Consider the following 26,122-nt stretch of genomic DNA (forward strand, 5'->3'; position numbering starts at 1 on the left):
CCCCGGGCACGTCACACACCTACACGGCTTTATTTCGGATTGAGGGAACGCAGGGACGCACATCTACAGAATAAGCAGGAAAAGAGAAGGCTCAACGTCGCCCTCGGGGCCTCCCGGCCTCCCTCCAAACGGAGCCCCGGGGGAACAAGTCCCGGTCCACCGGGGCCCCTCAGAGCCGCGCGGCTGCCGGGGAGAGACCCCGAGCGCGCACAGCCCGCCCACCCCGGTACATTGGGCTGGCAGCGACCAGGACCAGTGAAATACGTTCAGTATCCCCGTGCGCGAAGCAGCTCCCGGTGACTGGGAGCCCCGGCAGGTGCCGGCCTGACCCCCCAGAGACCCGCTCCCACCGACTTCCGCGTCGGAGCCCCTCAGCGCATGCGCGGCGAACACCGGTACCCGCACCCCGCCGGTCGTCCCTGGCTGTACCACTGTGCGCCCAACGTGTGGGTAGAGGCAAAACAAGGCGGCAGCTCCAAGTCCGCGGACCTCAGCTTCACCTGAGCCTCCTCACAGAGAATCCTATTCCCGAGCCTATAAGCGACCTTCAAACTCGCTTCTCACCTAGTTCCCGCACTCGATCCAACCCCACTCCCCCCGGGGATGTGCTATGGTACATGCCGCTCCCAGCTGATTCGGTGGCTTGACGAAACCATCGCGCTCAGGACGGGGGGAGCCAAGGTGCCGGAGGGGGACACGCATTGTTGCGCCAGGGGCCGAACGGCTCACCGGGGACGGCGAGCGCGCCCCGCTGCGGCACCGGGGCGGTCACTGGCACCGGCGGGCGGGCGGCTCCGCCGCACGGAGCTCCGCATCCCCGTGCCGCCGCGTCCGCGCTCCCCGGCGCGCCCCGCCGGCAGGGCGCGGCCGGGCCCCCCCGCGCCCTCCCCTCCGCCGCTTCCCCAGTGGTGCCGCCCGGCTCCAGCTGACCGGCCTGGAATCCCGGCCGGGAGCCGCGCGCCCCCCGCCCGCCGCCGCCCCGCGCCCCGGCCCCGCCATGGGAGACGCCGGCAGCGAGCGCAGCAAGGCGCCCAGCCTGCCCCCGCGCTGCCCTTGCGGCTTCTGGGGGTGAGCCGGGCCCGGGGCTGGGCTGGGCGGGCAGGGACGGACGGAGGGGGGCGGGCGGCCGGGCGGAGGGCGAGGCGGGAGGGGGGCCTCGGCCGGGTCGTAGCCCCGCACTCGGGCCTGTGGCGGGGGCCGAGGGCACAGATCGCCCCGGGGCGGGGGCGGCCGCACACCCGTGCCGGGCGGGCCGCAGGGCTTGTCCCCCCCGGAGCAGGGGTGTCTGCCCCCCCTGCCTATGGCTGCTGCGTCCCGGGGGGCCCGGGCCGGGGTGGCGGCTCTGGTCTCGGAGGCAGCGGGAGCACCGGGGGGCGGTGGCTGCGCTGTCCCCGGGCGCGGGGGGGTGCTCGGGCCGCCCGCGGCCCCCCCCGCCGCCCGGGCACCGCGGCCTTCCCGGCAGCCCGGCGGGGGAGGCCCGGGCGCTCCCCCAGGCACGCAGGTTTCCTGGAGCGGCCGCCCCTCCTCTGGGGCTGCGGGCTGCGCTCCGGGGCCTGCCTGCGGCTCCTCACAGGCGCAGATGAGTAATGCGGGCCCCTGGCTGCTCTGCCGGGTGTCCCTGACACATCCCTGCCCTGCGCCCGGGGACGGGCAGCTCTCCCTGCAATTCGCTCAGGGCAGCGTAGCTAATAAAGGGAAAAGGCTAAGGATAAAAACATACTTCTTTCTCCAACTTATGAAGGAGAGGAGGTTCATTATAGGTAAGGTCCTTGTTAGCTGTTGGCTGATCCCCTTTTAGGAAGAAGGAAGTAGGGGTCATTCCTTTTTGCCTAAGGTGAAAAAAAGGAGTAAACCTGTTCCTTGCTAAACTACCACCTCTAGGGTCTTGTCTGTTGAAGATGTTTCCATTAGTGGTTTGGGGTTTTTTTTGAATCAGATGTATCATGGCAGATGGTATACTGGCAGATATGATCATAATGTATCTTTAGTGTCTATCACACAAACATTAGCCCCTAATGTTCTTATTTATGGAAAATTCAAAGAATACATGACCAAATAGACTTTTGAGGGCCCACCTGAGATTTACACTTGTCCTATGGTTGTACACTATGATTGTACCTTCTTGGGATTTATGTTGTGCAGTTTAAGGTACTCTGGGGAAGTGGAGGCTGAGAGAAAAGAGGTGCAATAAGAGTGATTTAGTGATGTCACTGTACATTTGGTTGGTTTATTGAAGTGGCAAGATTTTAAATGAAATCCCATTTTTGAGTTACGACAGAAACCTGAACTGCAACAAATGCCATGGCCCTGTTGGGAGTGATCTTGCAAGACAGATTATAAATATATGGTAAACTATTTTGTTTATTTTTGTTTTGTTAGACCTCCATATTTGGGCCTGATATTTACTGTAATGTAGTGGAAAGCAGTTTCTGGTATCTCTAATGTAGTGTACTGACTTTTGCAACATGATATTGATGGGAGAGTTGTAGAAAGTTGAAAGTGAACTTTTTCTTTGGGCTCAATTTCTTGGCTACTTCAACGTGTTGTGATAATGAGAAAAAAATCTGGTGCTTTGTGTTCAATGATCTGCTTAATGGTGACAGGAGACTCTCGAGAAAACCCATTGCCTTTAAAGCTGATTTATTTTTTTCTTTTTTAAACGTGTTTCCCTCAAGGAGATATCCAAATGGTATTTTTTTGCCCTCTCCTTTTTTTCCCCCTTTAGAATGTCATCCAGGCAGTGTTGTTTATTTGAATTATAATTTTGAAAGATAGCACCGTGGAAAAACCCTCACTTTTTCCACTGATACAATGAATAATCTGTTTTTCAGTCTTTTTAAGTATCTGCCAGGTACATTTCAATACACAGTGGCAAACTACATATCTATTTTTCCACTTTAACAAAACAAACAAGACCCCAAACTGTGCTGTCAGTTTCCAGAGTTGGTTGTACTTCTCAGCCCTGAGGAAACTCAAGTGTCTACATGACCTTATTTACCTAGGCCTTGCTAGTGCTTGAATAGGTCGTCTGGTAAATCAGTGCAGATATGCCCTTCTCGTGAAGTTGCATTGTCAGGAGTTCTTAAGAGGTTACAGTTTTATACCAGCTTTCTGAAGAAAGTAAGTCATGATAACAAAAAGACTGATATTCATCTGAAGTTGAAATTCTGCTCTAGATGTCAGCTAGGGTTATTACCAGCAACGTGTCTCAAGACAGTGTCTTATCTGTGACTTTCATGTCATCTTTATGTCTGTCAACTCACATTTTGGAACAACAGGGCCAGGACATTTAAAGCTATGAAAAGTTCTGAAACTTGTAATTTAATTTAGTAGTTTCAATTAAATTTGTAAATAAAGTAATGTAGAGGAGTAGTATTTCTTTATATTTCCTGGTCCCCATCAGTCCAGTGGTTGAGAATCTTTTCATAGTTCTTCTTGAGTGAGCCCAAGCCATGTAGGCAGCAGAACAACTCTGTGTCTGTGGGTGAAACAATAAGGACTAGATTTTATCAAGTGTTAAAGATGATGCCTTTTTTTAAAAGTTGATTGTATGTGATGCTTAGCCAGGATTGTTTGTGGTAAGATGCATGCTTTCTTCAGTAAACCACAAAGATAGGAAACATTAAAGAAAATACTGAAAGAAGCATTAAAATGAAAGTGAAGTGTGGGTTTTTGTGCTAAAGCTTGCCTATTGGTGAACAGGGATAGAAGTAGCTCCTGAGACGCATGTTGATAGTGGTGGCATGCAAAGAGATTGCAGGAGCAGACTAGTATGTACTGTTGCATTGAAGTTGGAGGGGTTTCTTCTTTCGAAAGACTTGGGTTTATATTAGAAATTCAGATTCTGTAGGTTTCAAGAATCTCTAGAGACTGGAAAACTACTAAACTCTTGATGTTTCAAGATCTAAGAGACTGAAAAATGAACAGCTGAAAGAAGAGATTTGAGTGAGACTGCTAAGGACTTCTGAAACATCTGCTTAAGGTCAACGGCTAACGTTTGCTTACCTTTTGTTGAAGATCATGAAATCCATCCTTAGACCAGCAGACTTGCCCTTCTTTTTAGACTGTCCAGTCTGTAATTTCTGCTCAAGTAAAGTTCATTTGGAGTACTGAGATAATCTTTACATTTTACAAAATAATTTCAGTTACCCAGATAATCTCAACTGGGAAACCACATCAGTATTCATGTTATTTATGAAAAATTCACACAACTTACTGTTTGGAAATGTTTTGCTCCAATTTCTCTCAGTTTTTATATCTTAAACTTCATTCAGTTGTAACTATCTCGCTTTTTATTGGAATAATCTTAGTATAAAAATATTGGAAAGGGTGTAGTATGCAGACTTTTAAGTTACTTCTTCTAGAGTTTATGCTGTGCTTAAATTCTCATTCTTACAATCTGCAAAAAATTGTCTTATTTTCCTGATTAAAAGACCAGAGAATCATAGAATCATACAGTCATGTAATGTTGTGTTTTTTCTTAGACCAGTGGATTTGAGAAACCTGTTTGCCTTTATGGTGTATATTAACTTGGAGTTGAAGATTTTATAAATACATTAAAATATTGCTGTACATATTATATTCCAGTTAAACCTTTTTGCTTATTAGAGATGAGGCATGATTCTTTAATGACCTACATGTTGGCAATTTCCCTTTGGCTTTTAAAGGACTCTGTGAAAATTTTGCTTGTGTGTAGCTCATTGGAGGGCTGGGGCTGTTACTGGTAAATGGTTATATTCATAAAAGCGAAAATATTCCTTGGCTGGTAGAAGCGTATTCTGTGAAAGGAGTATTTTGGAGAGGGTAATACTTTTACTGTTCTACTTGTACTGTAGTGACTGCTGCTTATCTTTCTTATTGTGCAGACTGATACTATACCGTTGCATTCAGTGCCTTAGAACCAGAAAAGAAGGAAATATGTTAATGGACATAAAACAAATGAATTCCATTCTTGAAATGGTGGCAGCCAGCAGGAAACTGATTGAAAACACAGTATGATTAGTTTCATCTCATCTTAGTTCTGGCAACTATAAGGTACTTTAGTCAGCTAAAACTGATGGCAATATTTGAGGACGTGGCCAGCAGGGGTTTTGCAGGATTACCACTTGTTCTGCCTTTCTCTGACACTGCATTCATCATATGTGTGATGAGACATTGTGCCCCAAGCATTCTGTGCAGGCCCAATTCAGAGTTTATTTCTGAGTCTGGATTTTCCAGTTACTTATGTATCATCAGGCCCTTGCCATGCCAATCTGGCTCTTTTCTCAATTTTGTTTGCTAAAATTAAACATTTGATCAAACAGTGAATCATTTTTAACATAAGCATGATTAGTTTGTGACTGTATATCACCAAAGCTTGCTTTTAGCTTCTAAACAAACAGTGATTATATATATGCCATTTAGAAGCCTCTTCTCTGACTAGTCTTTTCTTTCCTTATTTTTGGTGAGTAGAGCTGTTCATTCCATATGAACTCTCAGTGACGGTCCTTTTAATAAATACTGACTAATCTCATAGGCTGTGTAGGTTATTGTGAATGCATAATATCTTCCTAAACCTAATTTTGCTTCTACCACTGTTGCAAGCTCACATAGATGTTCCTAAATGATGCTGAGTAAACTATTAAAATATGTATCTTTCCCTCTGAGAATTAGTTTTCACTGGGCTTGTGTCATGCAGTTCCTTAGCCAGGCTTTGACTGCCTGGCACATTGGATCAGATGCTGGAATAAGCAATGAATTTGTCAGTTTATGTGAGACAACATATGCGCTACCAAATAGGTTATAGTTTATTACTGAGGTCTTTGAGTAATAGTGAGCAGTGAGAATCCCATAAGATGCTTTGGGATAGCTGTGTGTGGGTAGAGCTGTCAGAGGGCAAGGTTTCTCTGCAGTTATTGATGATCAGAAATGTCAATTATTCCATCTAAAATAATAAATTGATTTAAATCAATAAATTAATGACGCTTGTGTTTCTAGGAAGGGTAATTCTTTCTACCTTGTACAAGACCTAACAATTTTTTGTGAGTATGATAAAAGCTTGTTTGCATTTATTAATTACAAATGTTTATAGGCCATCTCTCATAGGAAACTGTGGTTGGTTGGAATTTGTCTGCTGTGGTCCTTGTGCTGTATTTCACTCTTAGCTCAAGACTAAAAATACTTGAATGTTGTATTTTTTTGATGTTATACATGAACTTATTTAATACTCTGTCATATCCTTGGGTAAAAGAACTTGAAGCAGTTTATAGTTAAAGCCAGCATTAACTGCTGTAATAATACATCTACTAGTGCATTGCACAAATAGAAGTGAAAAATTATTTAACTGACAGAAACAAAGAGTCTGATGAGAAATTGATTTATTTACAAGCTTTCCTATGAAGTGCTGCAGAGGATGATAAGGGGACTGAAATTATTTGCTTGGATCTTAATTTTAGAAGATATTGAGAATTATGAGACATAGAGAAGCTTCTGTCTGGGGAGAGAGTGGTGGTGGGGCATTGAGCATTGTCATGTTCCCTGCTTGAACAAGAATATGCAGAATAAAGAATGATAAATTGGGATTTCCCTCAGTCATAATATAAGTAGAAGAACATCTCAACTGAAATCAAAAGACAGAAATTTTTTACACTTTTTTTTGTACAGTGAGCAATTGCCTCTTGCATCCACAGTTGCAAGGTACCTCATTTTTGCTAAGTTTTCCATTTGCTGCAGAAGTTTACCTTGTGAAATGGGGGTTATTGGCACTCGAAGTAAAAGCAGATGAACTGGATTTAATACTTTAACTGTAATAAGCTCTTTTCTAGGAATGTGAAAACAATGCTTTCTTTTGCAGTACTAATAGAACAGACAAAACAGAAAGGAGATTTTGTTATTTAATGAAAACCAGCTGTTCTGGATCAGACCAAAGATACATCCAGCCCTGTTTCTGATTTGGGTGATAAGTGATGCTGAGGGAATAAGCATAAGGACAGAGCAAGCATGCAGTGATGCTTATCTTGGTATACCTCCTTTGCTTCTGGCAGTCCGACATAAGGTCGTCCTCTGTTTTATAGATTTATAGCTTAGTAGGTCTTACCTACTTTTCAATAAATTTGCATAATGAATTGTTGAATCCATATGTACTCTTGAGCCTTGTGAAGTCCTGCAGCAAGACGTTCCATAATTTAACCATTCTGTTTATGAGGGAAAAAAAGTAATTTTTTTTCTTTATTCTTGCTGCGTGATAATTCTGAGGAGTGAATAAATTCAGAGAAGTGATGTATGAGTTTGTTTTATTTAAGAAGATCCAAAAATAGGCCTCTTTGATTAAAAATGTCTGTTAACTTATTCAGTGCAGCTGGAATTTGAGAAAAACCCCCTCTCGCTTAAACCATGAATTTATTCAAAATCTTTGTATAAAAAGTTTTATAAAAATTTTCTAATTGTAAATGGGTGCTGTGCTAATTATAGACTGACGTATCTGGCACCTTTTAATCTAATTGTAACTTCCTCATCAGTCAGAATGAAATTCATTGCCATAGCTGCTGTTCTTACAAGTGGAACAAATAAGAAGTAGATTGTGTCCTGCTTTTTGAAACTTGGAGGAGTTCAAAGTTACTGTGTCTAGGTCACCTTCCAGGTTTCTTTCTGTCTTCCTGTGAGACAGTACCTTCTTCATGTCTTCTGTAAACTGTGATTAGTCAAAGGTATTATGATTTAGGCAGTGCTGATGATTATTCCACAGTTAGTGCTGTGAAATAACTGCCTTAATGCTAACTAGTAAAATGTTCAACTGTCATGTGATACCATAGATATTTTTTGTAAATTTCTTCATTTCATTGAAGATGAAAAAAAGTTTCTAAGGGTAAGCCCAGTCTGTTAGAGGTTATAAAATAGATATTAGTTTTAGGGAAATACTGCTGCTGATTTTAATTGCATAAATTTTAAACAATTTACCACTTCTTTGGAAATTTGAGGTTAATGTTGTTGCTGCATGTTGTAGAGCTGTTGAAGTCTCAAACTGGTGGAAGCCTTGTGACCCAGTATTTCTTTTAAGGTTTTGAAATTAGTGATGCAAAACATTAACTAGAGGGAATGATCCTTGATGGATATATTTATTGGAGATATCTGGTTTTGACTTGAATGTTTTGCTAACATGCTATGCCACTGCTGGATTTTAATTTATTTTTTTTTAAATTAGAAGTTAGTGCATATAAATAGACACAGACTTTCTTTAGAGCCAGTTGGTAAAAATTATGAATGTGATATACTTTCTCAGACAAATATTGTTTGTATTCTTTGAAGTTAAAAATGTCGCTGTGCTCCTGTATGTCCTCAAGTATGCAACCTTGACTGACTTAATTAACATTGTACTTCCAGTGTTATCAAAAATGTCTTGTCAATGTTGTTGGAAAGTATTTGATCTTGATTGAAACCCTTATTTGGGTTAAGATAAACTTCATATACACTTTAGGCATTTAAATTACATTGATCTTTTCTCCCTTTTTTTTTTTTCCTCATTTTCTGACTCAAATGGGAAAAATCTTTCCTGTCTATTTAGTACAGACAGGAATCACTAGTATGGAGTCCTTTCTCCGGTTTTGGAAGAAGAATTGAAAATCAGGCTGTGACTGCAGCATGAATTGACTTCTCTCGATGATAGATCTGTGAAGAAACTTAGGTCAGAATAGCTGCAGATATTAAAATGACATCTTCTCAGGACACTGAGAAGGCCACATAAGAAAATACTGTTGAGGACACTATATGCAATGAATAACAAATGATTTGGAATAACTCTCTGAAAATGAAATGTTTGTGTGAAGGACCACAATGGTTTCGGTCTGTGGAGATGACATGAAAGTATAGAAGTACTGGGTTGGTATTTTTAGGTTCTGAAAAAATGCCCAACCATTATCTTCTACTTTAAGATTTTAATAGAATACTATTTTTTATTTTTATAGTAGAGATGGATCTTTTATTTGAATTGGTGAGAATTTTATATGCTTAAGGAGTGTGGGATTTAAACTTTTTTTTGACACTTTTTTTTGAGATCTTGTAACTTCAGAGTCAGACAATGTATTGTAATACCTAGGTCTATTAACTCTGAGTTATTCTTTACCTGTACTCAAGAAAATATTAATTGAAGAGTTACAGTATTCCATAAGTTGGAGAAGGATGACATTTGCAGTTGTGTGTTGAATTTGTTTATAGCATCTGACTAGTAGCATTGCAGTAAGTGCAGTAGCTGCCTGTATAGAGAAGTTGTATTAGAAAATTGTTGATGGATTTTTACATTTAATCTGTCATCTGGAGTCTTCTCTGTGGCAGAGAATGCTGCTCTGCATTATTTATGAAAGGATTGTAGGTGCCCTGTTCAATTCTGGCTGTTTAATCTGGCTACCATATGCACACTCTGAACTTGAACAATGGAAGTCAAAGGGAGGAAGATACATTTCAGTTTCTAAATATTGTAATATTTTTATTTCATTAGTGTTTTAAGGGAATTTATTTCTAGTATGACTTTCTTTGGTGTTATGTCCTTTAATAACTGTACTTTGGCTAGTGTTGGATATCCAGTCTTTATTTGGTCTAAATTAGAGGCTAACTGGGAGTAATGAAAAATTTTGAATGGAGATAAAAACTGGTTTTCCTAAAATAATTTTAATAAGTAGTCAGACAAACAGAGAAAAGGAGCTTGGTTGTTGATTACCGTCTTTAGTTTTTGGCTCTTTAGACTATGTAGTGTCTAATGTTGGGTGAATTGTTAATTTGAGGGCCTGTCTTAGTAATGTATATATTTAACTTCTCCTTGGTTGAATGTACTATTAAAGTTGAAAGTCCTATTTAAATCCTAAACACCTGAGGAAGGGGGAGGAGAAAGGAGCACAATACTAGATTTGAAGCAGCATTTAAAAGAACGAAAAGCAGGGTGGTTTCATGATAACCTCCTAATTGCGCCCGTTGAAAGGCAGAATCCAAAGTCATGTCCTCATTGACTTAATTGCTAAAATGCAACCGTCCTTCACAATGTGACTGTTACTGCGATCAACTCTGTCGCCATAACAGCAGCATTTTTATCTCTAATTATATGTTTAGAGGTGTCTCAGAGGAAGTTGCATATATAGACTAGGCAAAATGCTGTCATTTAGCGAGAGTCCCTCAGTACTGGAAATTGTATTGTCCTCTAACTGTTGATTGGATCCTATTTTGGTCCAAGATAATGTCAATATTAAGGAGTCTAGTTTTTTGATAAATCAATTAACTGTCTTTGAAATTTTCCTTTAACAAGTATCCAATATTACTCAGTGAAGTGCATTTTTTAGCTGGAGCAAGGTGAGTTTTAGGTCGGGTATTGCTGACACCAGTTTGCAAGAAGAGGCATTAGTGTCAGATGCAGTAATGCTTGTTCATTGTTTAATGGCCTAGTGTTACCTTTTTTTAGTAATCTCCTTCAGTGAACTAATGGACAGTAATGGTTTCCAAAATTGTCCATGTGTTAACAAATGCTTGCTTATTCATGCAGATAGGTTTCAAGTGTTCCCCTGAATTGTTAACATGTTAATCAATTTAAAATCTATTAATTTCTATTTTTAGAATAAACTTTTGACTGTGTACTTCTATGAAGGAGTGAAAGCATTTTTCATATAGTATGTTTCCATAAGGAAGGTTCTCTCCAATTTTAATATGCAAGCATGTTAGTATAATTACTCAGTCTTTAACAGGGAAAACATTATATGGAAAACATCATAATTTAACTTTTGAGAATGCTCAGAATTTTAGAAAGTTTAAAATACAGTAGTACTTTGAAGCAGCTGAAATCTTAGGGTTTTTTCCATTTTTTACATAGATGTGTGGATGAACTATCATCTGTGCTATAATCATAAAGGGCTTTGAGAATTATTCCATATATACGCAGTAACTTGCCTAGGTGTAAATTCATTTTTGAGCTTTCGAAAGAATTAACAATAATATTTGAACACTTGAAATGTATTTTCTTGGCATTGAGACTTTGTGATTAATACTTCTTGGAAAAGTAATTGAAATTAAACTTGCCTTGGAAATAATAATTAAGACAGAGAGAGTTGACTCGCTTTGTTTAAGAAAGTGGAGTAACTCTGCTACTTGTAACTCCTGGCATTGTCAAATACATGGAGTGTTTGTGATACTTCTAACGTACCTATTTTAGATATAATTCTTTTCCAGAATTAGTTAGCAGTTAGAATGCCACTGTATATAGTGTTGAATGTCACTATATAGTCTTCTTTTACTTTTACTGTAGTTTTGTTGGCATTAGTTTTATTTTGAACACGGGATGCATTTCTGTTTTAACTTTCTCTTGAGTACCACGATTCCAAGTGTTTAGACATTGTACTCTAATGCTGATTTTTTTTTAATACATCTTGCATCTGTTACAAGACTTTAGAGACTATAAACTCAGAAAGATCTAGGTTCCTTTTTTTAGAAGTCCCCTTCTTGGCATTTAAGTTTGGGTAGAGTTTATTATTATTTCTACTGCTGATATACTGTGAGACAGTCAGTCCATGCTTTTCCCTTTGCATGTTTTCATTTGTGAATAGTATATCCCTCCTCATTTAATTCCACAGTGCTTTAGGAGCCTTGAATGAAAGACTGTGTAGCAAGGAATATTTATGGCTTTTCTTTTAGAAACAGGTGTTTGTTTTAAATCAAAGCTTGATCTAGGACAATATTGACCCATTGACATGTTGTTTCCCGCATTGTTCATCCAGAAGGAAGTGTTTGTGGTGGGTGGAGGAAGTCTCTTTCCATCAGAAGAGTTGCTATGCAATTAGAAGAGCAAGCACCGCCTGCATTACACATCTGCGAGTCTCAGGTGGTTTTGCAGCACTCTGTTGATGAAGATAGGATCCCATTATTATCCATTATTCTGTGATGCAGTCTCTCCTTTGACTATTAATGTTCTCGTGCGACTAATTCAGGAAAGACCAGAAATCTTTCTGGTAATAATTAACACTTCCTGTTCTGCTCAAGTGACTTGCAAAGACAGATTCACAAGGTAAAAATGAAAACACAGTGATATATATTATTGTATGGTAAACTGATGTGTTATGTCATTCTTTCAAAGTAAAATAAAATACTGAAAATTCCATCACTTAGTGGTATAACAACTCTAGCATTACAGGTTAGAATTCAGTTGCCTGAGCTGAAGTGCAGCCGAAAGTCAGACAATAGTAAGTACTGGTTGCTTTTGAAACTGCTGTTATTGGAAACCCAAACTAAACAGAACTGGACCAGGGCTTTGAGAAATTCAAGTCTACAGCTTTCAGAGATTGTTACAATTTTTGTGGGAAGTTTTTTTGTGTTTTTTGTTTGGTTTGGATTTTTTCATTTATTTATTTTTGGTTCTTGTTTTTTTGATTGGTTGGTTGGTTGATTTCCCCCTTTGGATCAGATTCCCAGCACACTTCTAGATGCCATTGAGACAAAGTGATTTAGCTGCTTTCTTATTAGCATTCTTTCTGTCCTTATTATTTCAGTTTACTGATTTAGTAGTGGGTTTCTGACTTCTGTTAGCAAGGTGTTTGTTGCAAACTTGTATATAGAAGTGCTGTTAGGAGCCTTTATATTGTGATTGGAACTGTTGAAATTTTGTGTGTGAAATTTTTTTTATATATGCACACCCCTTCGGTTTCTTTGTAACTTTTGGTACAGAATTATAAAACCTGAATTGACTTCTGCATCACTCATGTAGATAGGTTGTGTAGGTAATGACTCGCTGTAGCACAGAAGAATACTCATACGTGTTCATTAATTTTCAGGATGAAAACAGCTGTAAAAAAAACGTTTTCTGTCTGAACATGACTTTGACTAAGTATTCTAATAGTATTTTTCCTGGTATGAATATCTTAAAATTAGAGATGTAGGGTTTTTTTGTTTAATTATTATTTTTGAGGACTATCTAAGGCCACTAAACAAACAATAAATATTTAAATCAATTTATGGTCCAAATGGATTTATACTCCTTTTAAGGCTACACGGTAAGATTTTGACACAAACGGAGGCTTCAAGGACTCATATTGTTTGGGTGTCCATGGAGGCAGCTGCATAAGAGGGCAGGGGAAATGATGTGCAGGATCCTCATGTTGGGCTTGATTATTAGCTGGTTAATCAACAGTGCTTTAGTTTCCTCTGCTTAGTTTTTTTGTCCCTTATCATTATGCAGGACAAATTTTGAAGGTAGGTGTTACATTTTTAGTAGCACAGCTGACTACTTAACTTGGAAAAAGTAGAGCTTTTGGAGGCACAGGCATTTCTTTAGTATATGGGGAAGCTAATCTACTTGTTCAAAGTATATACCTGGATATTATCTCTGTTCCCAAAATCAGTCTTGCCTATATCCTTAGGTTGTCATGGTTGCAACAGTGACATGAAAGATAAGTGTCTTCTGCCAGCCAGCTGGACAGATGGCTTGAATTAGTGTTTCTTTTCAGCTGTTTACCTGTGGATGTTGTTCAGAAACCACTATTTCTGCTAAAATCGTGGAGCACAATATGTAGCAAACACTAAATGTGGTATTACCCTTACCACAAAAGACTGACAGTTCAATTTGATTCTAGCTATATTAGTCAAGTGTAAACATTTTCTTTGAAAGGGTATAAATAGCATTTTATCTTCCCAAAACAGAGTGAAATCATCTACGTAAATTGACTGGAGAAAAATTATGCTTAGAGAGCTGAAAATCCAAAATTATCATCTGCCAGTCTACTATTTGTAGGGGGTAGGATACTAAGTAAAAGCATTGGGAAGTAAGAGGGCAAGAAAACAATTTACATGAAACTAATAATTTACATCTTTGCTATTCATTAGTTTAATAGTTGAAGATGCTTTTTTTTTCTGTTATCTGTCACTTAATTTCCCAGACTGCTGTGGTGCAGTAGTAAAAATGGAGAGTGACAAAAAATTCTGTGGGCTCCTTCAGAAGAGGCCTTCCCTGAGTAAAGGATGCAACTGAAGAAGCTGAAGAGTTTTATGATTATAAGCTTAAAGTCAGGCAGAATCATGGAAACATTAATTTTTCTTTTTTATTTTACTTGGAGACTAGAGATGGCTGAAGAGCTACAGGCTGATACTGCTGCTTGCTTCATTTTTAAAACTCATTTTAACTCCTGCTTCTGTTTAGGATTCAGCATTAATTTGACATAGTTAATGAAGCAGTAGAGTTGCAGTTTGCAGCTTCAGCCTGTCATGGTGATTAGGTGGTTAAAACTTGCTTGTTGTTCTTGTCTACTGAGAAGGTTACACATAGCTTGGATGAGAGTTCAGGATGAGGTAAAGTTTCGGGGCTCATTTGTATTACTTACTGTTAATGATCACTCTGCTTGCTTACCATGCCTTTGCCTAAGATTATCTTCAGAAATGCATAAAAAGCTGATCTAACAAAAGAGCCTTTGCCATTTGCATGCACGCGAATGAAATATTTAACTTGGCCCTGATTTCCCACTGTTTGAATTAAATGAAATAAGCGTACTGGTTGTGATTTATCCCTTCAGTCTCCATTATTAGAGGAAAATAAGAAGTTGAGGCTTGTTCCCACACTTTCTCCATGTTATTTCAAAATAGGAAGATTGTGAGATTAATATAATGGTTTCTGTGAGTGCTGTGATACCCTTGTTTTTGTTCATGTAAATAAATCTAGGCTGTCTACTTTAAATACTTACAAAATAGTAAAAGCTACCTTGTTTAAATGACAACTGTGAAGATTACAGTTTGCATTTACATTAATCTAGATCACTGAACATGGAAAAGCCAAACTACCAGTCTGTGTAAAGGTTTCCTTCTCCTGTCATGGGATGAAGGATGTTGGATGGATTGTTTTTTTCCACTAGATGTTTAAAACCCTTGAACTTTTAAAGCAAAACGTGCATGCTGAATTCTTTTTATGCTGATAATTGAAATGCAATTGCCTTGGGAAGTCTGCTGTGTGAAATAGGAGAAAGGCACAATGCATTAAGTAAGGGATCTCATCCCAACTCTGCATCTGACTGACTCCCTTTCTAGAAGGTGCTGTTCTCTGACGTGTCAGCCACTGAAGGGCACATGCAGCAGCTCCTTTCCCCTGGAGAGATGACCAGTGCAAACTTAGTGGAGAAGAGTGAGCTACCTGTACAGGTGGTCCACACTGCCCTCTGTAGTAGTTGCAGTCTTACTCAGGGGTCTTTCACCTGAACGGCAGTGGAACAAGAGCTCCTGAGTGAGTTTCCAAGACACGATATGAGAAAGGCTGTCCACAAATATCTTCTCAGGAGAATAAATTTAGGCTGTGGCAAAATTTTGAAGGAGATGGGAATGGGGGAGGGTAAAGGATGTTGACAATTTGATTATTCCCTTAGTTTCCTTGTTGCCTTTTCTTCTAAGTCCTCACAAGTAGAAAAGAAAACCTAGGTATTTTTATTTTTGTCAAGGAAAAAATCTTAACAGTTTTGGGTGACCTCATTTTCTCTGTCCTCCAGCCATTAAATTTAGTTCTGCTGTACTTGCATAAAGGCTTTAGTTATAAATTTATAAGGAAAATGTCAACTGGCTAGGCACAAAATTTGATTTCTCTCATTACATTAGACACTGCAGACTTTTCCACATACTGCTTAAAACTCTAGAAAAAAATCTCACTGCCTATGTGCGATTGAGTTATGACAGAACAAGGTACACATTATGGAATGGTAAGCACCAGTGCTTTTTACAATATTACTTTAGATGTTGAGGGAATCACTAGCATATTGGAGGGTAAAGTTTAAGAAGTTTGAGAGATACTGGCAATTTATTTACCTAAAAGAGACTGCTCATGGGCTTTATGTAGTTCAGAAGGGCTTCTCTTGAATGAATTGTATGAATTAACAGAACTTGCATGTTTAAAATACAAAAGTGGACTGATGTCAATCAAGCTAGTTAACTTTGGGAGTTTAGGTTTGTGGGTCACTGATTAGCTCAACAGATTTGGTTATGTTAAAGTCGTTTCCAAACAAGACCTACTGCTGTTGATAGCACATTCGATGGTTGACCTAAACACTTCACTAACCCCCTTGTGATTTAGCATGCATAGTGTTTAGTTAGTTGCACTTCTCATTAGTTAGATGCTGAGAGGAAATGAGATTAACAGGTTTTATTTATGTTTTGGCAGATTATTGTATAACACTTTCTTGTACTGCTGCATTGCTAAAATGACAAAATTAATAGCTAATACTGTTTTATTTTAAAAAGAAAAACTTCCACTTGTTTCTTTGAGCAAATAGTAACATGATTTGTTACTATTTGTAAGTGCTAGCCGTGTGCATCTTGCATTTCAGAGCTGCCACAGAGAGACTGAAATGTAAGATAAATACATTTTTCATTAATACTTCAATTTGACTAAACCTAAACTTGGAACAGCAGTCATAAGAAAATATTTATTTGTACTTTAGGAGCACGAAGAGCTCCCGAAACTGGAAAAATAATTTATCAAGTTGACATTATGCAAAATTGTCAGCTGTTAATAAATCAATGAGTTCTGCACTAGAATAGTTCAAAATCCTGAAATGGAATTCCTTTCCAAAGTAATTGGGTAAAAGAAAAGTATGATACAACATAGACCACAAAATACTGTGGCTAGTAGAGGTACAAATGAGTTCAGCTACAAAAGTATAAAGTTGGGAAAAATGCAGAGGAAATTGCAAATCAAGTTATATGTAATCTTACTGCAAACATAACAGGAGATTTATGAATAAAAGATGTGTATGGGGAATGCTGAATGATCCGCACTCAGTATGTCACTTGCTACTTACAGGAGCAACATTTGAATGGTGAGTGGGTGAGAGCAGAGGGCAGGGTTGTTGTGACTGTACAAGCTGTGAGTAGTCATTTGAGCTCAATTCCAGAGGAAGCACAGAACAACTTTTTGTTGCAGTGGGTAGGTACTATCAAACTCCATTTTGGGGCACAAGCAGTAAGAAAGGACTCAAACTTTATTTTGCCTCTCATGTGTCATTAGGAGGAGTGGGGATGACACTGGAATGTGTAAGGCTGAAAGAGATTTGTGAGAAAAATAGCTAAAATTTCTCACTACAGCTCGGAGCATGAAAATGGAAAAATATTAGTTTACATTGATAGAAATCAGGAATCAATCAGTATTTTCAGCCTAGAGAGTATTACAGTCTCATCTTCTGGATTTCTCTTGCTGAAGTTGTTTTTGTATGCTTTCAAATATTGAAAAGCTTAAGACTGTTATAAACCCACCTGAATTCTGATCATAGAATCATAGGGTCTAATGTATTTTTTTCTTTGTGAATGTTGAGTTTTGATTTATTTACTGGGAAGGCCTCCTCTCTAGTTAGAGATGCCCTGAAAATAACATGATTGGGTTAAAACCAAAAAGAACTCTTAATCTTTCATGGGTAACAAAGCAAACATAGTTCTTGTAACTGAGTGTCCTTCACTGAAAGTCTAAATATAATAAATGATTTCAAAGCATTTAAATGACTTATGTGTTAAACCCCATTGGCACTCAGGAGCCTTTGAAAATGTTAGGTTACCATCCATACTTACATAATGTGATCAAACAGTGATTGTAGGCTTTTAGGAATAAATCCAGAGCCAAAAATGTGGTAAATATCTTAGTGGGGTGATTTAGGTCAGTAGCAGAGTCAGCATTTGATAAGCTTGTATATGACTTGACCTAAGTGCATTTAAAATGTAGTTGTATAGTCCTTTTCTTTTAGAAAGCATGTATATGTTTAATATTGCACATATTGGAATAAATAATGTAGTTTTACATATTCATCTTTTACCCAACTGCACGGTAACAGAGCAAAAACTGTTGCATATGCAATCTTATAGTTCACATTCAGTCTTGTGATAAAATTTCAGAACATTGAAATGAAGGAATGCCATAAAACAGGGTAACTAACCATAGTTCTGTCCGTAGTTTGCACATCTGAAAGGAAGTCATAAATACATGGTGACTTACTAATAGTTTTGAATATCAATATGAAATGTTTTTCGACGGCTGGGGACAGTATTGTAGTTATTTTCATTGTAGATACAGAATAACTATTAAATAATTTCATAGGGCAGTATTTTTTTGACTTCTTACTGGTTACTCTTTTATGTGTTTAATTACTGGCAAAAATAATACTGTGTATGTAAAAAAATATATTTTCCCCATTAGTAAGATGCACCACTCCACAGTAATTTATTATCATTTCTGATCACAAACTGTTTTGGAAGAAAAACATTTATCAGCATTATGTTCACATTCTAATATGAGTGCTTTTTGACAGACCCAGTAGCAATATACCAAATTTTTGCTTCATTTGCCCTATTTTCAGTTTGGAGTTGGAAATTACTTCTGGTGTTTGTTGTACTTCAAAAAGATACAGTAATTTTTCTTTGGGAAAGTTGCATGTGGGTTACATGAATATGCTTGGAGTCTGCAAAATGGTCTACAAGTTTGAGGGAAATATTTGGAAATCCTAAATTTAGTAGGTCCATTCTCCTGTTGCATATTAATTCCCGTACGAGTTTCTCTGCAGCCTCATTGTGCAATATGTTTAAGTATCTCATGGAATCTAGGAGCCCTGGTAGGAACAAGATTTTTCCTGATTAGAGCAGTCAAGTAAATTGTTTGAAGTAGGGAACAAGACAGGATTACTGAACTCGTTGACTAGTTTAGGGCGAACAATTTTGATGATGGTAATGGAAAAAAAGGTGTTTAAAATATACTTAAGTTCAGCTATCCTGTATCATCAGGTTCTCAAATTCCCATACTTCCCTGCCGAATTCAAAGAAGAGGTGGCAGGGCAAAGGGGGAAGGACAATAGCTGTCATTAGTATGTATTTTTAACATTTAATGCTATGAACTTAAAAGGAGTTTGGAATATTTTTGCTCTTGCCACCAGTGTTTGCGTTAATATATGCACCCAAAAAAGCCCCATAAGTTTCAGAGAGATGTGGATGCCTACACTGGATAAGAAATAGTCCTTGAGCCCAGGCGAGCTGTAAGCCCTAACATTCCAGGGTGTGATGGTTGATTTAGTACAGTTTCAAAAGCCTCAATAACTTGGAAGATGAGTCAGTAACAAAAAAACCACTTTATTCCATCCACACAAATTCTGCTTTTGTAATTAAATATGGTATCAATAGAATATAAAGTTTTCATGCAACACAGTTTTTTTGGAGAAGGCTAATGTTTTTGGAGGTGTTCTGCCTTCCCCTAACCAACCGCTGAATTATTTGAGCCATTTCTATAAAATCATACAGCTTTTTTTGTTACTGTACTGTAAATGCCAGAAGTACAGCTGCAATCACTGACCTTCAGCTGTATAATGGTAAGATAAAAATTTTCAAAACCTTTCGGCCTGATATATAAAGGACATTGCTTTGTATGTCAAGGAAGCTTCACTCAAGAGTGAAGACCAGAGTATTCAACTGGTTAGTCCAATTCACAGGATTTTAATTTTTTTTAAGCCATACATGTAATACTTCTGTACCAACTAAAATTGATGATTCAAAATAAGATGCTCATCTTTAAGGAACAAAAAAGCAGAACAAGGAAAGACAGATATGACAGTCAGTCCCATTGGCAGGTGGGAGGAAGGAGGCAGGTAGTTCAAAAACTTTTTTTTTTCTCCATTTGACTATTTTGTCACTATTATTGAGGAGGCTTCTGGACTTTGTGGTCTGAGATGAAATGTTCACGGTGTATTACAGGAACAAACCCTGCCCACATTGTGTGATCAGTTTTAGTGTAGGTTTTATAAAGGAAAAATGAAACCTGTGGTGTAGTTATGGTTCTCTTGCACAGTACCGAAAGTGAATATAACTTTTATTCCTCTGAAACCACTAACAGTGGTGGTTGTTTTGCTGTAGCTGATGGGGAAACTATGACAAGTGAATTAGTTAAATGCAAGCTAGAATTGTATTTGCATCTTGAAGCTTTAGGAAAGTGTTGGTCACTGATTCACAACTAGTAAGAAAGTTTTAAGAGCAAAAATAGGGTGAGATTGCTGGGGAGATGGGAGGATTTGTGATTTTTTTGGTGATTTTTGTTTTTAATTTCTTTTTCCCCAGAATGAATATTGCAACAGGGAAGAACATTGTTTTATAATGTTAAGGCATTTAATTTCAAATGCAAGGGCGTAAAGAACCATGTGGCTCTTGTGTAGGTTTAGAAAATTGTCTAGAGAAAATTACTTTTAAGCAATATATATTACTTTGTACTCTTATGTTATTAAAACCAAGAGCTGACTGCTTGAGCTTACAATTTCAGGTTTCCAGACAGCAGGTTTCACAAGCCGTAAATCAACAACATTAACATTATATTCATATAAATATACATATGTAGTGTATACATACATACGTACATACATACGTATATATATATATAAAACTTATATTGAAGCTGTGGACCTTAGTGCTTTCTTATTAACTTGGAACATTTAATCTGTATAGTTGACTTTAGCAAAGAAGCTGTGTTATTTCTTTTAGACTTTGAGATATAGGGAAACAAAATTGGATTATTTCTTATGTATAGAAAATTAGAAATTCCAATAATTACAATTCTCAGATGACCCACAAATGAAATTTGGAGGAGAATATGATTCTGAAGTCTGAAAATCCAGCCCATTGAAAATCCTAAGCCACTTACCTTTTTAAAAAGACACTGTTGAAAGTGTCTTTCTTGCTTTTTTTTTCAGTTGGTGTTTTAACCTTTATAGAGACACTTAAAGACTTTGAAATTTATTAGTGGAACTGTTGGGACTGTCAAACCACCTCTTTGCTTCTGCTGAATTTGGTAAGATCTCAAGAGCAGAAGTGGGAGCTCCTGCTGAGGGAGCCCGAAGTGAATTGAAATCTATGATGATGTTCACTTTGGCACTGGTCAAGCATTTTGTGAATTACTCTCTTATTCTGTTTAAATATAGTAAATATTCGTTTGGTGATAATACCTCCCAATGTGTTCATTTTCCCACCTTCTGATTTGCTAGTTTTATTATACTGAAAAAAGAAGCAAGGAAAAATAGCCTAGAACCTTTGTAATGTGTGTAAAAAGGAGACAAACATACATTACTCAGATTTATTTTTTTTTTTAATTCTGGAAAAATTTTCTGGGTTATTTTGCATATGTAATACTGAATCCTGTAATATGGTAAGTTACAAGACTTATCCTGTTTCTTTTAATACAGTATTGAGCGTTTCCCCTTCTATGAATAATGCGAAAGACCATCACACATCAATAAGTGTATTTGGTTACTGTATGCTAATTTTAGTGAGTGGTATTTGTTCCCTGTAGATTTATTTGCAGATATTGCAGTCTGGATCATCATGTAGTAGTGCCCAGTGCAGATGGCATTCACTGCAGTCTTGCAATACTAGTGTAAGCAGGTTGTTATTTAACTTGGATTTTGTAGAGCCGAGGGACGACCTTCTGAACTTACCAGGTGTAAGTCCTACTGTCCTACTGTGACTTGCCCGTTGGTACTGAAGTGTGGTAACCTGCTTCTGTAATATATTTCCTTTATACAGTAAATTCTCTTTAGTGTTTTTGGTAGTTCAGCTGATTCAGTGTTTACAACAGCTGAAACCCTTGTGTGCTGATAGTTTGAGTTGTAAAATGTTTCACAGATGTTAGAGTACCTAGAGAATTATAAATGTTCTGTGCAAACTAGCAGAGATCCACAGAGTGTGCATTTTGTAACAGCAGAAAGGCAGTTAACTCCTACTTGTGTGGTACTTTTCTGTGATGCCACATCATTTTGGCAGTGATGGGTACAACCTATTACGAAGTTAGACCTATGGTATATTTTAAAGTATACAGAGTCATAACATTTTTTATTGAATAAACAGTAAAATTAATTTTCTGACTTCGGTTATGTGTGAAGGCCAAGGGGAAGTGAGCACCACCTAAAAAAGATGAGCAGTCTCTCCCCAGCTTCCTTTGCCATTTTTATATTGCCATGTCTGATCTTTTTTAAAGACTTTTTAAGTCAAGAGCTAAGCCGAGATTTGGAGTCCAATCAACTTTCCCTTCGTAGGTCAATTAGACACACTGGAACAATTTTCCAGTTCCTCACAGGATGTGCTCAAGACAAGACAGGTGGAATATTTACTATTAAATAACCTCCTGTATTAGTGAACACTGTGGGACACATCTGGCCTTTCTTAGAAACTCTTTCAATTTAACCCATACCTAGCTCATACTGTAAACTTCTCTTGGGAAAATAAGCAATTTTAAGAATGCTTAAGAATTATATTTAAAAGATATTTTCAAAGTTGGCTGTAGTTGCGTATGTGTCATAGCACCTGCATTGTTTCTTTTCCTCTTAATTCACTCTAATACCTTTAAGAAAATAGAGATTTGAGTTCTGATTAGAGTATGTTGTGGTAGATCTGACTGCCTTTTTAGCTGGTAATCATGTAAATAAGCAGTAGAGTTTGATGTTCATGCCACTAGTTCAAATTTAACAAATCCTGGGAGTCTCCAGGTTTGATGGGTGGTAGCTGGAAGTTCACCCATGGGTAAGTGATTTCAGTATGTTTGTGTTAGACTGGGAGCAGTGATGCTTGACAGCATAAGGAATGGCGTACAGTGTTTTGTTCTTTGTCAGGGTTAATAGCAGCAGCATTTACAATGATGAGTGTGAGTTAAAATTATTTTCAAATAGTGAGTCCTTTAAGCCTGAGATGAGTGCACATTAAAATATCACATCTTTAGCTGTGTCATTTCTAATGTTCATACTTTATAACTTTGATGATCTATGCTCTGTTTAGAAGATAACACCTAACATTTGAAAAGTGTGTATCCTGATGTTAGTCATGATCTAATACATCCTCTAGTTTGCATAGCTCTCAATTATTTACTAGCATAGGAGATCATACAATCTGGCATGTATTTGCTTGTTTTCCAGTCCCTTATACTTCAGCTGGTAGAATGAGTTTGCCTTCACTCAATTTATGTCTTCCACCTATGCAGGCAGTTTATATATGTGAGGGTACTTTTTTTAACAGTTTCGTGTATCAGAGTAGTTAGATTGTAGGTTTAATAAGGAGGTCAAGTTTAGACTGAGGACAAAATTCTTCCAAGAGTTGTAATGAAGGTATTTAAAGCAAAATCAGGGTGGTTGCCTATAATGATCTGTGTTTCATTTTGACTTTTTTTTTTTTAACCACCTTAGTGTAATTTATTTTTTAGTAATTGCTCAAAACTGATGGACTGGCTTATTCAATCTTTGCTAATATCTTCCTTTTATATCCAGTTCAGTATTTTGCCTTGTTTTTCATGATGTCTGATAATGAGAAGATTTGAGATGGGGGGAGTAATAAATAAAGAACTCTGGAGAAGAATGTTCCTGTTTTGGGGTTGGGATTTTTTTTGTTTTGTTTCGTTTGTTTGTTTATTACTATGGAAAAGAGGGCTGTATGGGGAAAGATACCTGAAAGATATCTGTCAGTCTGTTCTTTTCCCCTGATCCTTTCTGCACTTCCCTGGGTACATATGTTCATACTGGGATATAAGGGATTGATTTTCCGGTGTGCTGCAGTTGAACATGCAGAGAGAACAGTTCCTGATCACAGTCAGAAACAAAACAATTGAGGTCTCTGACAAGGTCTTTGAATTATTTGAATGTTTGAACTAAGAATGTTTTATCAGTATAGCTATACCCAATTTGAATATTTGGGAATGAATTGCTGTTGTTTCCTTTTAGAATTTTGATAAATACATTTTTATGTAATGTTTTGAAGAGGTATAGAGAGTTGAAAGATGGTAAAAGTAAGATAAACTTGGAATAATCTAGCATAAAAATGCCAGTGTTCCATTAGGAACAAACACTTGCCTGATAGATCCAATTCAGCACTGGTGCTTTTGGTCTGGGTTGGTTTTTGTGTATTGTGCTCATTCTGTTTCAGTGCCTATGGAAGATACCTCATGTTGTTGACTTTTTGATCAATGCAGTGACTGTAGTAGCGACCATATAGCTCTGAAATAGAAGGCAAAGATTATATTTGTGTATTTGAAAGAAAAAAGGAAAAGCATCTGTATAATTATTAATGACATTTACATATTATGACTCAAAATGCTTTTGTTTAATTGTATGGTTTCATTATTTACTGAGAAAGTTAAATGTGCAAACATTTAGGCAGCTTTCCCATAACAGAGTTATTCTTTTATCAGGTGTTTGTTTTGAAGAATTTCAGTTTTTTCTGCTCCAGTAGTGTTTGACTTGTTAGACTTGACAAGTAGAGCTCTGTAACAAAGGACTTTATTTTATAATTTTGATGCTCTACTAGTGGTTGAGAGAATACATATGGCATAGATACGTAGACTTTGTTAGTGTGTTTTGTTAATACTATGCAACAGCATTTTTAAATCAGTTTACATAACTTGTCCTTTTAAATGTTATTTGACATGCACACTGCAGTCTTGGAAACGCTTTGAAAGCTTTTTTTTTCCCCCATCATTCAAAAGTTCTAAGCATTCTAAGCCATTATGTTGCCAGGCCTTTTAAAGTACATTTTTGCCACAGAAAAATAACTTTGATGTAAAAAAAAATAATGCTTCCCTACACTTTTGCTGCACTTAAATTGAGCAAGAATTAAACATTTCCCCACTTTCAATTCTAAATCTAGCGGTTCAGGTCAGAAATGTTTCAGAAGGGTTTCCTGTCAAGGTTTGATATATAATTAGCCGTACCTTTAAGTCAGGGGACAAAATGAATACTTTCTTGAGGTTACTTTCGACTACTTTTTTTCTAAGAATGTTTTACTATTTAGTATTTATTACTGATCCTGTAGTAAATGGAATAACACAAATGGAACAGATTTTTGAGTGCTGCTTATCAGGAGAGCATTCGTTGGAGTGTCTGATCTGAAGAAAAAGATGAAGTTGATATAATCTCATATTGTAAATCTCAAAATGATGCTTGTGTTGTCATAGGGCAATGTTAGTTATTACCTGCAGTACACAGAAAAAATAATATGCTTGAGAAATTTGTGGAGATGGGGTAGATCACAACTTTTAAATTTTATTCCTACTTCTCTAAAGGCCTCATGGACTCTCTTAATACTTAGTATTTCAACCTTTTTGCTGTCCTTTAAATAGTAGGCTACAAATCTTCATGAAAAAGATTTTGAAGAGTTGGCAGGGGAATATTTGGTGTATGATTTTGCTGCTGAGATTTTTTTTTTCCAAAGGAAGTATAGAGATGTGTATTCATGGCAATATGAACCATTTAGCCTTGGCTGGAGGGCAGCAATGTTGTAAGCTCAGCTAGAAACCCAGTTGAATGAGATTTTACTTCTTACAACCTGACTTAGATAGTTTAGATGTGCTGGATTCTTTGCAGTTTAAGAATTGTTGGAGAAGGCTTTAAATTGAAACGCTATCAGTGTTTTTGTGTCAGAACCGATATGTTTTGTGAGACTAAGGAGCTACTTTACTGTGTATTTTCCATATTCTCCTCTCTTGTGTGTTTGTGCTCTTCTCTGGACTAATTGTCAACAAAGCACTTCAGTGTCTTTGTATATTTAAAACATAAAAAGTGTTTCAGTCATAGAGTTATAAAAGGATGCTTTAGTGAAATTGAAAATATTATAAATCAGGATACAGCTGCTTCATTGGGGTGCATGAGCATATCTTTTGAGTGTGGAAAACTGCCAGAAGGGCATTGCACTAGTACACTGTACTGTTCATAAAGTTTGCCCTCCATTTCATTTCAAATTGAGGTATGAACATGTGGCTCACTAACTGAAGCATCATTTTCAGCAGCTTACCAAAAATCTTGAAATTATAAGCAACATATAAATTGCTAGTGGTGAAAATGAGGAGCCTAAAACCAGAATACTCATATTTTTCAAGGAAAAACCCCAGAGGTAGTTGTAATAATAAAAAAAAATCTTACTGAAAGCACTTTTTTAATTGAAGTAGAATTCTTAACACTGAGTGTATGGGTATAGAACAGTTGAAGTAGAGGATATTGAATGCATTTACGGGATATTTAATTTCAGATTTTAGTTCACTTAAAGATCTCTTTCTGAATGCCTGTTACTGCTTCTGGTTGCCAAGTTCTTAGGTCCACCTACATTTGACATGCTTCACTTCTGCTCTTTTATTTTAAAGGAATTTGGCATACATCATTCG

General features: G+C 37.8%; 1 protein-coding gene across 3 annotated transcripts in view; it reads left to right on the top strand.

Annotated features, from left to right (window-relative positions):
* The first annotated feature begins 363 nt into the window (after nt 1–363).
* Nucleotides 364–26,122, top strand: part of ZFAND3 (zinc finger AN1-type containing 3) — a 137,228-nt gene continuing 111,469 nt past the window's right edge. For 2 of the 3 annotated variants that reach the window (XM_027681748.1, XM_027681750.1), the window contains exon 1: nt 364–479. In XM_027681748.1, coding sequence (XP_027537549.1) covers nt 379–479 — 101 coding nt within the window. In that variant the 5' untranslated portion in view covers nt 364–378. Of the gene's footprint in view, nt 480–910; nt 1,069–26,122 lie in introns of those variants that run through there. The other variant, XM_027681749.1, reaches the window with a different exon arrangement.

The sequence above is a fragment of the Neopelma chrysocephalum genome, unplaced genomic scaffold (assembly GCF_003984885.1).
Source record: "Neopelma chrysocephalum unplaced genomic scaffold, ASM398488v2 Primary Assembly neopelma1_61b, whole genome shotgun sequence".
Lineage (NCBI taxonomy): Eukaryota > Metazoa > Chordata > Aves > Passeriformes > Pipridae > Neopelma > Neopelma chrysocephalum.